Source organism: Pristiophorus japonicus, chromosome 5 (genome assembly GCF_044704955.1).
Source record: "Pristiophorus japonicus isolate sPriJap1 chromosome 5, sPriJap1.hap1, whole genome shotgun sequence".
Lineage (NCBI taxonomy): Eukaryota > Metazoa > Chordata > Chondrichthyes > Pristiophoridae > Pristiophorus > Pristiophorus japonicus.
Window position 1 is genome coordinate 77,328,169 of NC_091981.1, and position 12,421 is coordinate 77,340,589.

At 44.3% G+C, this 12,421-nt stretch overlaps 1 protein-coding gene across 1 annotated transcript in view; it reads right to left on the bottom strand.

Annotated features, from left to right (window-relative positions):
* Positions 1-5,347: 5,347 nt before the first annotated feature.
* Positions 5,348-12,421, bottom strand: part of LOC139264090 (E3 ubiquitin-protein ligase MARCHF11-like) — a 160,420-nt gene continuing 153,346 nt past the window's right edge. The window contains exon 4 of the mRNA XM_070880182.1: positions 5,348-5,751. Within this exon, the coding sequence (XP_070736283.1) occupies positions 5,426-5,751 (326 nt within the window). The 3' untranslated portion in view covers positions 5,348-5,425. The remainder of the gene's footprint in view (positions 5,752-12,421) is intronic.

The following is a 12,421-nucleotide window of genomic DNA, read 5'->3' on the forward strand; positions in this document are numbered from 1 at the left end:
AATAGCAGCGCATTTGGAAAGCAGTGGCAGGATCGGTCCAAGACAGCATGGATTTATGAAAGGGAAATCATGCTTTACAAATCTTCTAGAGTTTTTTGAGGATGTAACTAGTAGAGTGGATAAGGGAGAACCACTGGATGTAGTGTAATAGGACTTTCAAAAGGCTTTTGACAAGGTCCCAATCAAGAAATTAGAGTGCAAAATTAAGGCACATGGGATTGGGGGTAATGTATTGACGTGGATAGAGAACTGGTTGGCAGACAGGAAGCAAGGAGTGGGAATAATCGGGTCATTTTCAGAATGGCAGGCAGTGACTAGTGGAGTGCAGCAGGGTTCAGTGTTGGGACCCCAGCATATACAGTATACATTAATGATTTAGATGAAGGAATTGAATGTAATATCTCCAAGTTTGCAGATGACACTAAGCTGGGTGGCAGTGCGAGCTGCGAGGATGATTCTAAGAGGTTGCAGGGGGACTTGAACAGGTTAGGTGAATGGGCAAATGCATGGCAGATGCAGTATAATGTGGATAAATGTGAAGTTATCCACTTTGGTGGCAAAAACAGGAAGGCAGATTATTATCTGAATGGTGACAGATTAGTAAAAGGGGAGGTGCAACGAGACCTGGGTGTCATGGTACATCAGTCATTGAAGGTAGGCATGCAGGTACAGCAGGCAGTAAAGAAAGCAAATGGCATGCTGGCCTTCATAGCGAGGGATTTTGAGTATAGGAGCAGGGAGGTCTTACTGCAGTTGGACAGGGTCTTGGCGAGACCACACCTTGAATATTGTGTCTCCTAATCTGAGGAAGGATGTGCTTGCTATTGAGGGAGTGCAGCGAAGGTTCACCAGACTGATTTTTGGGATGGCAGGACTGACATATGAAGAAAGACTGAATCGGCTAGGCTTATACTCACTGGAATTTAGAAGAATGAGGGGGAATCTCATGGAAACATATAAAATTCTGACGGGATTGGACAGGTTAGATGCAGGAAGAATGTTCCCGATGTTGGGGAAGTCCAGAACCAGTGGTCACAGTCTAAGGATAAGGGGTAAGCCATATAGGACCGAGATGAGGAAAAACTTTTTCAGCCAGAGAGTTGTGAACCTGTGGAATTCTCTGTCACAGAAAATTGTTGAGTCCAGTTCGTTGGATATATTCAAAAGGGAGTTAGATGTGTCCCTTATGGCTAAAGGGATCAGGGGGTATGGAGAGAAGTTAGGGGTGGGTTACTGAGGTTGCATGATCAACCATGATCATATTGAATGGTGGTGCAGGCTCGAAGGGCCGAATGGCCTGTTCCTGCACCTATTTTCTATGTTTCTATATTTCAATGGAAGGGTGTAGCATCAAGCTCAATAGAGGAGGAGGTCACATATTACGGGAAGATTTTCCTGGGTACAATCGGGAGAGTCAGAGCACAAACGTATAATGGAAACCGCTGGATTTTCCTTCTTTTAATTTGAATGGATGTAAGTTGGGTGACTTCCTTTACAGGTGTGCATTCCGATACGCCCAATTTTCTGATACTCGCTAGTTGTACTCAGGCTGTCCAGTGAATCTCCCTTATAGAGTTTAACCCTATAGGTGTTAGCTTTGGGTCAGTGGTACCACTCTTATCTCTGTGTCAGAAGGTTGTGGGTTCAATTCCCAGTCCAGAGAATTGAGCGCCAAATCTAGGCTGAGACTTTAGTGTAGTACTAATGGTGTGCTGCACTGTCAGAGAAGCCATCATTGGGATCAGTACCGCCAAATGTAGGCCCATGAAGCCAACCCCCACTGTCCCCTCAGGTAGATGTAAAAGATCCTATGGCACTATACAAAGAGCAGGTGGAGCTCTCCCCAGTCTCCTGACCAATATGTAGCCCTCAACAAACAGATAATCTGGTAATTTATTTTCTGGCTGTTTGTGCGATCTTGCTGTGCGCAAAACTGGCTGTGGTGTTTCCTACTTTAAGATAGTGAATAAACTTCAAAAGAAAAATCCAGGGGTTCTGACAGGCATTATATAAATGCAAGTTCTTTAGCCTATGTACCCATTCATTTGCACATGTGTCACACCAGTGATACAAATAGGCTTCAGAGTTTATCCACCGTTAGGCAATAGCATTAACAACAGCCCTTTCCAAACTTTTAAATAGGATGGACCAGAAAATGAGAGAAATAAGCTCAAGTAGTACTGAGTAAACTGGGCTTTGAGGCTGGATTGACAGGACTTTGGGGTTACAGGTTGGACACTGGCATTTAGAAGCTCTTTGAAAGTATAGGTTGAACCTCCCTTGTTCGGAACCCTCGGGACCTGGCCTGTTCTGGAAAAGTGATTTTTCAGGACAAAGAATGGTCTCATTAAATTGGATAGTATAGGTACTGATCAAGGGGATATCGGGCTGGCTGGCTTGGGGCTGGGAGTGTGGCAGAGAGATCATGGGAGGCGGGTAGATCGCGGAGTCAGGCCAGCGATTGCAGGAGTCAGCAGCGAGGAAGGACTTCAATTTGTTTAATTTGTTCATGTCGGAGTTCTGCGCATATGCCACCTGGTGGCCGGGAATGGTTCTGGACAAGGGGTGGTTCCGGATAAGGAAGTTCTGGATAAGGGAGTCCAACTTGTAGTAGCACATATTAGGAATTCTACCACCAACAATGTACAATTAAGGCATACAGCTAAAGGATGTTGTTAATATGACTACACTAGAGCTACATTTGACAGCAAGTTTGTGTACTTTGAGGCACTAGTGGGGCAGAAATTCTCCTGTTCTGCGCCTCCTGTTAGTGTCTCCATCATCGCCATGCACGGTGACCCTTTTTCACCCTGCGGTGAAAATTGGCCAGGACCCAATGAGGCCATTGTGGGTAATGCCCGCGCCAGCCCCACCGGTCGCAAACTGGGCCGGTCACCCATCGTGGGGCAAACCTTAAAGGGGAGGTGCGCGCCGCCATCTTTTATTTCCCCCCTCTTACCAGTCAAGCCATTCGCCGCTCCTTTCACTGGATCCGAGCCGCGATCATACAGCCTCGCACGCCGTCTCAGTGCTAGGCTGCGGCCATGGCACCCCGTAGCCCTGGTGGCCTAGTGGATGGCTTCAAAGGGTCTGCAGAGTTCAGAGTCCTTCCCCTTTGACAGAAGGGAAGGGACATTGAAACATGTCTGCACTATGCAGAGAGACAGCAAGTGTCCACACGCTGTGTGTGTAATGTGTAATGGCAGGAGACAGAAGGGCGCACATCGGCTCCGGAGAAAACAGGTGTAAGAAGGGGAGGAATTGCAGACGGGAATTTCAAACCAAACATCGCGTCAACATCTGATGGAGTCACTCGATTCATCGGGGCCTTTGAACATGGAAGCAAAAAACACCATTCACCATGGGGAGAAGCGTGCTCGGTGTGTGGACAAGGCTTCAGCCGATCATTCAGCTTTGAAAGACACAAGCTTAATCACACTGGGGAGAGGCCGTTCACCTGCTCAGTGTGTGGGAAGGGATTCACTCAGTCATTCAACCTGCTGGCACACCAGTGAGTTCACACTGGGGAAAGCCGTTCACCTGCTCAGTGTGTGGCGAGGGCCTAGGGGCAGCACAGGTCAGTCCTCACTACAATATGTGCGAGCACTAGGTCCGTGCAGCAGACCTGGTCTCCAGTTACCTTGGTTAATGCTTGCCACTGGAACAAGACCTAGCTCTGTCAAGCCCGTGTGGTGGCTGGTGTGCAACGGCCACCACACATTAAAAAAATCCACGCACAGGCATGTACCACCCTTCAATATTTAATCGGGACTTGGTATATTAGGTCCTTCATTGAAACACCTGCAAACTCATCCCTTTTTGTTATGGAAGCAAATCATCCTCGATACGAGGGACCATCTAAGTAGACTCCACTTCTTGAGGGGCGGTAACTGGAATTTCGCGCCCAGGGTGGGACTTCTGTGCTGGGCGCAACATGTCCTGCCCCCAAACGGGTGTAACCAAATTTCAACCCCAATGTCTACAGACTACCAGTATACCATTCATGCAATGTCACAGAGCTTAAAAATTCAGATATTCCACAGGTTTTTCCAATAAAATACAAGCTAATTTGCAAGCTCTAACCACTGCACAACCAACATCAGTCAATTGTCTAAAGATTTAACATTCTTTATTAAATAAGACAAATACAGGACATATCAGTATATCAGTGACAGTGCAGCAGCGAAGCTGTCATCTTTATTCATTGAACTGCTAAAAATTGCATTATAATGTACACAAATAAATAAGTAACCCAGTATCTTAATGTATAAAATAACTACCTTTCTTCCGGTCACATGATATAATGCATTTGCTTACGTCATGAAGACTTTTAATGTGCACTGTGTGATGTTGTTGTATAAGGATCTGAGACAGTTGTCAATACTGGTAAGGCACCCAGGCTTACATTTACAATACTCATTATTCGGTCTTCTAATTAAAATAACTATTTATACAACGTAGTTAGCAGAAGTAAAGGATGTAACAGTCTCTGAGTTCAGATAACCTGCATAAAACTCTTCAGCCAAGGATAGCACAGTAGATCAGCAACTGCCCCTTCATCCCTGGGCCTGGTTTGAATTTAACCCAGGTAACTGGGAGAAGTCCATGTAAACTCATTTTGGGCAGTTTCACTCCCAACTCTGGGTAGGTTCCAGTTCACTGCATATGACTGCTCATAATTTCATTTTGATCACCACACTAAATTGTCCATCTTATGCAAAAAAGAACACAAAGGATGTTTGGGAATTGAAAATGTCAAAACCTGCACTAAAATTAGAGCTAAGGCATATTATTGAGACCGTATAGTGTGAGCTTTACCCTGGATCTAACTCCATGCAGTGTCTCACCTGGGAATGGGAACACTTGATGCTGAAACTGAATTAGAAAAAGCAGCATATTTTTCCATTTTCTAGCATTGACTTCTCTTTTTAATAAATACAAAATTCCCCAAATTTAAAAAAGAATTGGGAAACAAACCACTTGAATTTCACTCTGATTTGTCACTGCTTTGTGACTCGTTCCTATTTTTATTCTATGTTTATTACTCAGTTATAATTTTGAAAGAAACTCTGTGGAATGTTTTCAAAAGACTTTGAATGATGGATTCAAACATATTACTTTTAAGTAAGGTATTTTGGCAATGTTTTATTTTTGAAAACTATTAACTGCGGTACACCATGAAAAAACACATTAAATATTATGCTACAAACAAAAATCAACCAACATTTTTAATGTCTTAAAAATACATATATTACAATAGCAATCAAATGAGCACCATATCAAAAGTGCCTGCATTTTATAAAAGTATTTTTTAAATATATTACATTTATTTACCCTGTATACTTGTTTGATCTTACAGCACAAATGTAGGAATAAACATATATGTAACTAATTGGCTGTTCTTTAGACTGTGAGGAATACATTTTCATACTGTTGTTACCCTCATTACCACCTCAGCAGAACTGTTGTCATCATACTCCTCATCATGTGGTCTGAATCGTGTGAGTAAATGTAGTAACGTGTAGCTGCAGTGAAATCCTTCAGACATTAATCGAGTAGAACCAACAGACCTTCGTGTTCTGAATTGATTCAGAGAGGCCCAAAAGGTCTGATTGGCAGAGTTCTCAGCGTTGCTGCTGTTAATTTCTATATCTTTTGTTTTGTCATAATTTAACACAGTCCAGTGTAGATTAACAGCTCTCCAGCGTTTAAATACCCGATATATTGCTGCTCCTTCATGAACGATTAGGCCTGTGAAAAAGTATGAAATTATCAAAGATACTGTGATTACAATTCATCTTTGCATTGCGTGCATAGCAACAGGCCTCTGTTAATAAGTGTGTCAGAGAGAGCAGCCTCATTTATTTAAATGGAAGTTACCTGTTAGAGAACCTAGAATCAAAACACGACATTTAGTCTTTTACAGGAAGATATCAAGATCTGCATAGCACATCCCAGATCAATGTAATTTTGTCAGGACATAAGCAGATTGTGGAAACTGGATCAACAACCTCTCAATCTATGGCTTACACATAAACACCAGCATCATCCCGTCTATCAGATCCTTTGCAGAATCCAAATATTCTGGTTCCAACTAAGTTTCTCATAAAAATAGGGATATTTAAGTACAAACTTCACAACATTATTCTGTATGTTATTTTCCCCACGCAGTCATAGACCTTATCACATTATTGGTGACTTCCCCAAGTGGTCATTCCTGTAACCTTTCAACTGGAGTGGAAAAAGATTCATAATTTAATATTAAAGTCAAGGGGCTGTAAATTTGGTACTGCCCATTTTGAGGCGTTATTCCTGGCAGGGTGGTAAGTATAGCGCCCTCTAAAAGTTTGTGCCTCCTACCGAGGAATTTGGTTGAATTGCACCGAGGGAAAGTGGTGCTAAATCAGGTGTTCCACAACTCTCCTCGGGCGCTTCAATCGAAAATCTCAGTGTTAAAATGAAAGGTGAAATGTGTATGCTCTGAAGGCCATGAAAGATCCCGGGCCCAGCACGATAAGTTTACGCATGCGCAATTCAAACTCTGCACTCTGAGCAGAGTGGGACAATGGAGGAGCAGGAAGGTCACCAGCGTGCACACTGCTTCTTAGCCACGGCCGTTGAGGCATTAATAGAGGAGACTGAAAGGAGGTGGCATGTCCTGCAGCTTCCAGGAGGAAGCAGGCCTGTCCCATGAGTTTTTCGCAGACATTGGAAAGACGTGGCCCAGGAAGTTTCTGCAAGAGACACGGTGCCACAATGTCAGACGAAGTTCAACAACCTCACTAGGCTCATCAGGGTGAGTGCCCTTTCTATTAATGCAGCAATGCCATGATGTGAACTTCTGTCTCACACAATGTAAAGTCTTTGCCGTACCTGCCCCTTCTCTATGTGTTCCAGACCATTATCTTGGTTGGTGAAGCCACCTGAAAAGTTGAGGCTCAGTTAATCAGCCATGCCCTGTGCATGCAAGCGTTGTGCACCTTCTTGTTCACTACTCAGTCTCATCCCTCCTCACACTACCCTTACACTCTTGATATGCATTTGCAAAATGTCACCCTGAACCGCAATCCTCGGTGGCTCTCACCTCATCCCACCGTTCCCACATGCAGAATGCGCAGCCACGCAGATTCTAATGGACATCTAAACACTTCCAGACAGTAGGAGCTACTCTACTATGGACGGCACATGTGCCACATGATGAGCTGCACACTCACTCTCACCACCTTGTTTTTCTTATTGCAGGGGAAATTGGCTTTCATCGAGAGCAGCAGCGCACCAGTGTTGGGGAGCCTGATATACAGGACCTCACTGAGGTCGAGGAGTGAGTGTGCAGGTGCATACATTACACTCTGCAAAGGTTTTTCCTTCAGATACTTATCCAACTCCCTTTTGGAAGATAAAATTGAGTCTGCCTCCACTATCATTTCAGGGAGTGAATTCCAGATCCGAACATTACGCTGGGTAAAAAAGTTTTTTCTAATGTTGCCTTTTGTTCCTTTGCCAATCACCTTAAATCTGTGTCCTCTGGCTCTTGACCTTCTGCCAATGAGAACAGTTTCTCTCTATCTACCCTGTCCAGATCCCTCATGATTTTGAACACCTATATCAAATCTCCTCTCAATCATCTCTGCTCCATGGAAAACAACATCATCTTCTCCAGTAACTGAAATCCCGTATTCCTGGAATCATTCTTGTAAATCTTTTCTGCACCTTCTCTAAGACCTTCACATCCTTCCTAAAGTGTGGTGCCCAGAACTGGGCACAATACTCCAGTTGGGGCAGAACCAGTGTTTATGCAGTTTATCATCATTTCCACACTTTTGTACTCTATACCTCTATTCATGAAGCCCAGGATCTTTAAGCCTTTTAACGGCTTTCTCAACCTGCCCTGCCACCTTCAATGATTTATACAGATATACCTCCAAGTCTCTGTTCGTGGACCCCTTTTAGGATTGTATCATTTAGTTTATATGTCCTCATTCTTTCTACCAAAATGCATCACTTCACACTTTTCTCATTAAACTTCATCTGCCACGTGTTCGCCCATTTCACCAGCCTGTCTATGTCTTCTTGAAGTCTATCACTCTACTCCTCACTGTTCACTATGCTTCCAAGTTTTGTGTCATATGAAAATTTTGAAGTTGTGCCCTGTACATCACATCCAAGTCATTAATATATATCACAAAAAGCAGTGATCCTAGAGCCGACTCCTGGGGAACACCACGGAGTATCTTTATCCAGTCGGAAAAACAACCATTCACCACTACTCCTGTCACTAAACGAATTTCGTATCTATGCTGCCACTGTCCCTTTTATTCCATGGGTTTCAATTTTGCTGGCAAGCCTATTACGTGGCACTTTGTTGAACGCCTTTTGGAAATCTATGGACACTACGTCAACCGCATTACCCTCATCAACCCTCTCTGTTACCTCATCAAAAACTCAATCAAGTTGGTTAAACATAATTTGCCTTTAACGAATCCATGCTGGCTTTCCTTAATTAATCCACACCTATCCAAGTGACTGTTAATTTTGTCCCTGATTACTGTTTCTACTATTGAGGTTAAACTGACTGGCCTGTAGTTGCTGCATTTTCCTTTACTCCCTTTTTTGAACAATGGTGTAACATTTGCAATTCTCCAGTCCTCTGGCACCACCCCTATATCTATGGAAGATTGGAATATTATAGCCGGTACCTTTGCTATTTCCGCCATAAATTCCCTCAGCATCCTAGGATGTATCCCATCACGCCAGATGATTTATCTAAAGTAACAACAAAGAAGGAAGCCATTTGGCAATGTCACCTCACTATCTCATAGTCACCCTCTACAGATGTAGCCCATCCATTCCTTACACTCATTCCATCCTTCTTACTCAAATTTCTCTTTTTTCCCTCCTTGCAGAAGAGCGAGCACAACAATAGGGAGAGACAGAGAACTGGAGGTGGCCCTCCAGACCTCAGTCAATTGATTCTAGCAGAGGAGGAGGCCCCAGAGATATCTGGGGTTCCAGAGCTGCTGACAATGGGAGACAGAGACCAGCTACCTGGTGACAGAATTACATCTCATACAGCCACATGGCATACAGCAGTCACTCATTTGGAGACTAATGTCAGCAGCCAATGAAATGTCATCATGTGCATAATGGTAACTTTATCCATTCTTATTATAACACTTCTAATTTATCTCTTTACTCTCCCACAGGTCCATCAAGTATCCCTGTCCAGCCGGAGGAAGATGATTCCTCAGAGGAAGCTCCAGCCTCTGACTGTGCACCATCCATAGACCCAAGCACACCCAGCACCACTGCAGATGTGCACACCTTGGTGAGTCCTGGCAGGGGAATAACCAGCAGCGGCGAGGTTGGGACAAAGGAGCGGCAAGAGTTCGTAGAGGGATGTGATCGGGGCCCAGGAGAGGCGAGGGCCCAGGGGCAGCACAGGCCCAGCCCAAACTGCGACGTGTGCGCGCACTCGGAACGTGCAGCAGAGCTGGTCTCCAGTCGTCTTGGTTAATCCTTGCCACTGCACCAAGACTAGCTCTGTCAAGCCCATGTGGTGGCTGGGGTACAACGGCCACCACACGATAAAAAATATCCATGCACAGGCATCTTTCACAATTCAGGATATAGTTCGGGATCCGGAATATGATTGAAACACCTGTGAACTCATCCATTTTTGGCGTGGAATCTGGTGTGTCTCACGTCACAAGTGAGCAAGAGCAGATGGTGTTGACAGAGAGAGCAGTGGAGAGTCCTCACCAGAAGGCGCAGGGCACGCCAAGCTCTGCTGAGCTGCATGTAGATCCAGGGGTATTCAACATTCAGGAAGGATAGACAGAAAGGAAAAGGAGGTGGGGTAGCGTTGATGGTTGAAAAGGAAATTAACGCAATAGTAAGGAAGGACATTAGCTTGGATGATGTGGAATCTGTATGGGTAGAGCTACGGAATACCAAAGGACAGAAAACGCTAGTGGGAGTTGTGTACAGGTCACCAAACAGTAGTAGTGAGGTTGGGGACAGCATCAAACAAGAAATTAGGGATGTGTGCAATAAAGGTGCAGCAGTTATCTTGGTGACTTTAATCTACATATAGATTGGGCTAACCAAACTGGTAGCAGTATGGTGGAGGAGGATTTCCTGGAGTGTATTAGGGATGGTTTTCTAGACCAATATTTCGAGGAACCAACTCGGGGGCTGGCCATCCTAGACCGGGTGATGTGTAACGAGAAAGGACTAATTAGCAATCTTGTTGTGCGAGGCCCCTTGGGGAAGAATGACCATAATATGGTAGAACTCTTTATTAAGATGGAGAGTGACACAGTTAATTCAGAGACGAGGGACCTGTACTTAAGGAAAGGTAACTTTGATGGTATGAGACGTGAATTGGCTAGAATAGACTGGCAAATGATACTTAAAGGGTTGATGGTGGATAGGCAATGGCAAACATTTAAAGATCACATGGATGAACTTCAACAATTGTACATCCCTGTCTGGAGTAAAAATAAAACGGGGAAGGTGGCTCAACCATGGCTAACAAGGGAAATTAGGGATAGTGTTAAATCCAAGGAAGAGGCATATAAATTGGCCAGAAAAAGCAGCAAACCTGAGGACTGGGAGAAATTTAGAATTCAGCAGAGGAGGAGAAAGGGTTTAATTAGGAGGGGGGAAATAGAGTATGAGAGTAAGCTTGCAGGGAACATAAAAACTGACTGCAAAAACTTCTATAGATATGTAAAGAGAAAAAGATTAGTAAAGACAAATGTAGGTCCCTTGCAGTCAGAATCAGGTGAATTTATAATGGGGAACAAAGAAATGGCAGACCAATTGAACAAATACTTTGGTTCTGTCTTCACGAAGGAAGACACTAATAATGTTCCGGAAATACTAGGGGACCGAGAGTCTAGCGAGAAGGAGGAACTGAAGGAAATCCTTATTAGTCAGGAAATTGTGTTAGGGAAATTGATGGGATTGAAGGTGATAAATCCCCAGGGCCTGATAGTCTGCATCCCAGAGTACGTAAAGAAGTGGCCCTAGAAATAGTGGATGCATTGGTGATCATTTTCCAACAGACTATCGACTCTGGATCAGTTCCTATGGACTGGAGGTTAGCTAATGTAGCACCACTTTTAAAAAAAGGAGGGTGAGAGAAAACAGGGAATTATAGACCGGTTAGCCTGACATCAGTAGTGGGGAAAATTTTGGAATCAATTATTAAGGATGAAATAGCAGCGCATTTGGAAAGCAGTGACAGGATCGGTCCAAGTCAGCATGGATTTATGAAAGGGAAATCATGCTTGACAAATCTTCTAGAATTTTTTGAGGATGTAACCAGTAGAGTGGACAAGGGAGAACCAGTGGATGTGGTGTATTTGGACTTTCAAAAGGCCTTTGACAAGGTTCCATATAAGAGATTGGTGTGCAAAATCAAAGCACATTGTATTGGGGGTAATGTACTGGCGTGGATAGAGAATTGGTTGGCAGACAGGAAGCAGAGTGTCGGGATAAACGGGTCCTTTTCAGAATGGCAGGCAGTGACTAGTGGGGTGCTGCAGGGCTCAATGCTGGGACCCCAGCTATTTACAATATACATCAATGACTTAGATGAAGAAATTGAGAGTAATATCTCCAAGTTTGCAGATGACACTAAGCTGGGTGGCGGTGTGAGCTGTGAGGGAGATGCTAAGAGGCTGCAGGGTGACTTGGACAGGTTAGATGAGTGGGCAAATGCATGGCAGATGCAGTATAATGTGGATAAATGTGAGGTTATCCACTTTGGTGGCAAAAACATGAAGGCAGAATATTATCTGAATGGCGGCAGATTTGAAAAGGGGAGGTGCAACGAGATCTGGGTGTCATGGTACATCAGTCATTGAAGGTTGGCATACAGGTGCAGCAGGTGGTGAAGAAGGCAAATGGTATGTTGGCCTTCATAGCGAGAGGATTTGAGTATAGGAGCAGGGAGGTCTTGCTGCAGCTGTACAGGGCCTTGGTGAGGCCGCACCTGGAAAATTGTGTTCCGCTTTGGTCTCCTAATCTGAGGAAGGATGTTCTTGCTATTGAGGGAGTGCAGAGAAGGTTCACCAGACTGATTCCCGGGATGGCAGGACTGGCTTATGAGGAGAGACTGGATCGACTGGGCCTGAATTCACTGGAGTTCAGAAGAATGAGAGGGGATCTCATAGAAACATATAAAATTCTGATGGGACTGGACAGGTTAGATGCAGGAAGAACGTTCCCGATGTTGGGGGAGAACCGGGGACACAGTCTAAGGATAAGCGGTAAGCCATTTAGGACCGAGATGAGGAGGAACGTCTTCACTCAGAGAGTTGTTGATCTGTGGAGTTCTCTTCCGCAGAGAGTTGTTGAGGCCAGTTCGTTAGATATGTTCAAGAGGGAGTTGGATATGGCTCTTACGGCTAAA